Raw genomic sequence first — 2,794 nt, 5'->3', positions numbered from 1 at the left:
GCGCTCGTTTGTCTCCGTTTCTCGGGTTGAATTCTACGCGGCATACGCTTGCTCCATTCGTTATGCAGGCTCAATAAGAATGCAACGCGACAGTTCATTCCACGCTGCACACAAAGGTTTCGCACCACGCTTTACGGTTAGCCTCATTCGCTTTGAAACTGCCAGGCGCAGTAACCATGGTCGTCTAACGGCACTAGCACTGTCACGCTATTGTTTACACCATGTCCCCGCTGGTATGTCATATGAAGCGGTCCCTTCCACAGCATTACCACTTGCGCCCCGTGTGAACCATCCACGCGGTGTATCCGCGGAAAAAGCGTTCGCGAGGCTGAAAATGCGTGCTAAAAACGCAAAGCCACCTAGCAGCGGCAATAGCAGCATTACGCCCTGCAGTTCTGATCTCCGAGAGCTACACGGACAAGCTATGAAAGGCAATGCAGCGAGCCTACGCAGGTAAGGAGGGTGTCACGAAGAGCGCGGTCGGTGCATGGCTAGAGTGCACATCAAGCATGCCACAGTGGCAACATGCCGCCGTCGGCCCCGGCTGGGGCTGCAGCCGAAGTGTAGCGTGCCCACGTCGCCGGGCCCCGGCTTCGGCTGCAGAGCACCAGCGGTGACCGGCGCGCGGGGTGGCAAGCGTGCAGGGTGTTGGGGCCGCATGCCCCGGGGCGCGGCCGCAGTGTAACACACACACACAGTCCGCGTGCAGAGACAGCGCGTGTGGCTGGGCGAGGCCAGCACACGGGGCGCCATGCTCGGAGCGGAAGATGGCGGCGTCGTGTTTATCGATCATGTGGGGCCGCGTGCGTCACGAGAGAGAGAGGGATCCCGGGTCGGCCGCAGGGGAGGGCGGCCGGGCTCGACCGCCACGCGTCCCCGGCGGCCGCGTGCACAGACCGGCGGAGCCAACTCACTTCATTTGCTTGACGATGGTGCTCTTGCCGGACTCCCCCGCACCTGGAAAAAGGGGTCCGACGTGAGCGTGCGTCGACACGGGGCGTATCGGCGGCGCGCCGCCATGACTGCCCCACTGCCATAATGGACGCCATGACGTGCGTTAAGCCTAATCATGCTTGGACCCGGTGTCGGCAAACCCCTGGGGCTGGCCGCGGCCCTTCGAGACGCACCAAGACAGAGCCATAGGGCACGGTCCGGGGCGGATCGGGGGGCCGCTGCGCGTGCACTCGGGGGAGAGCTGTGCCGCCGGGCAGCGCGGCAAGGTGGGGAAGCCACTCACCGAGAAGCAGAAGCTTGATATCTTTGGCGGCCTGGATGCCGTCCTCCTTGAGGTTTTTCTCGATCTGCTTGCTGCGGGCGAGCGCCGCCCGCTCCTCGGCACTCATAGCGCAGCCCATGGCTCAAGCTGCGGTCAGGGCTCCTAGGCGCGATCCCGCGGTGGGCGGCGCTGGGCAACACACGCCGCTGGACTCGCCGTAGAGCACAGGCGACGACAGCACCCTGAAGCCGGGCAGGCGGCTTTCCGCAGCTCTATGATAATGAGCGCTCGCACGGGCACAGCCGCCGCCAATCGACGCTCCGGACCCAGTTTACGGTCGCCTAGGCGACGCTCGAGCCCCAGCGTGACGTCAGCCTCAGCGCCATCTTGCGCCGGCGCCTCCCAGCGCCCGCTCGTGGCGCCACTCATCGGAGCGGCTGCTTGGCGCCCGCGGCGGCGCGAGCCGCGGTTTATAGAAGCTCGCTCAAGCACGCTGCCGGCGGGCGCTCCCCGCAGAACGGCGCGGCGGCGCAGCTACCAGCGCCGTATCGGAAACGTGTGCGGCGTCCCCGTGTCTTTTTCAGCGGCGGTTACGCAAAAAATTGCTCTAACGCCCAGAGGCTCGCGTTCGTAAAGCGCGCTGCCATGTTCTCTAGTCTTTCGACATTTTATAGATGGCCATACGAGTGTGACATTGTTGCTAGAGCTCACGGGCCGACTTCACCGACTTAACATATGTACTCGGTGTTAAACACACCCAAGACAGGCGTTTTACAATAGACTCGCCATGGACGTGGAAAATTATAACATTGTTGCCTCGTGTAGCATTGGGAATGCTCCGATAGACAATGATTAGTTAGTATTTCTTTAAGTAATGATAGGATATTAATTTGGCTGAAAGCATTGTTAGGTACAGGGTGGTGAAACCTGTATCCGGCTTGGAAAGTCTTAGTTTTAATTAAGTATGCTATGTACACGTTCTGCAATAAGAAAAGATATCTCTGCAATAAACGTAAAATATAGGTAGTGAAATGAAACCTCCGTCGAGTCAATTATTTATCCAATGACAATTTATGTATTCATTGCTCACCGAGACGGCTGAAGATGCTCCACCACACGTCACCCTGATTATATGCTCTAAAAAAATTAAAACAAAGCTTATTAAGTGAACGGCATTCTTACTTGTACGAAAAAAAAAACAACGGTGGGGGGGGGGGGGAAGGATTCTAGCGCCCGGCACTTACCCTGACTTGTCAACAATAAACGCATTTGCGAATTTCTGATAATACATTTTATGATGATAATGAATAATTACACCTAAACTTCTTCCGCATTGTGTGTCCGGCTCTTTTTATTGTGTGGTGAGCATAAAATTACTTTCGTTCGGTCTCAAGTGATTAGTAGATTTTGTACTGTTCCTCTGTTTTGAAACATGAACATGTTTCCTCTATTTTCGTGTTGCTTTCGCATTTCAAATTCTGCTGCTCTCATATGTTCTGTGTCATTCTACATTGATATAACACTTCTCGTTATATATTTTTGGCGCTGCCGCTTACCCAATGTCTGACTGCCGTGTTT

General features: G+C 56.2%; 1 protein-coding gene across 1 annotated transcript; it reads right to left on the bottom strand.

The window, feature by feature from the left end:
• Window positions 1-910: 910 nt before the first annotated feature.
• Window positions 911-1,558, bottom strand: LOC142572862 (guanine nucleotide-binding protein G(o) subunit alpha-like). The gene is made up of 2 exons (XM_075682278.1): window positions 1,238-1,558; window positions 911-957 (listed from the first exon to the last, which is right to left on the bottom strand). Exons 1-2 carry the CDS (start codon window positions 1,353-1,355, stop codon window positions 911-913), a joined length of 165 nt encoding a protein of 54 aa, XP_075538393.1. The 5' UTR covers window positions 1,356-1,558.
• Window positions 1,559-2,794: the final 1,236 nt, after the last annotated feature.

Source organism: Dermacentor variabilis, chromosome 1 (assembly GCF_050947875.1).
Source record: "Dermacentor variabilis isolate Ectoservices chromosome 1, ASM5094787v1, whole genome shotgun sequence".
Classification (NCBI taxonomy): domain Eukaryota; kingdom Metazoa; phylum Arthropoda; class Arachnida; order Ixodida; family Ixodidae; genus Dermacentor; species Dermacentor variabilis.
Note: the sequence above shows the minus strand (reverse complement) of the source record. Positions and strands in the feature narration are given on the sequence as shown.

Coding starts and splice junctions, on each gene's coding strand:
- LOC142572862 (XM_075682278.1), bottom strand. CDS start 1,355: ATGGGCTGCGCTATGAGTGCCGAGGAGCGGGCGGCGCTCGCCCGCAGC. Junction 958..1,237: donor TATCAAGCTTCTGCTTCTCG/GTGAGTGGCTTC, acceptor CCCTTTTTCCAG/GTGCGGGGGAGTCCGGCAAG.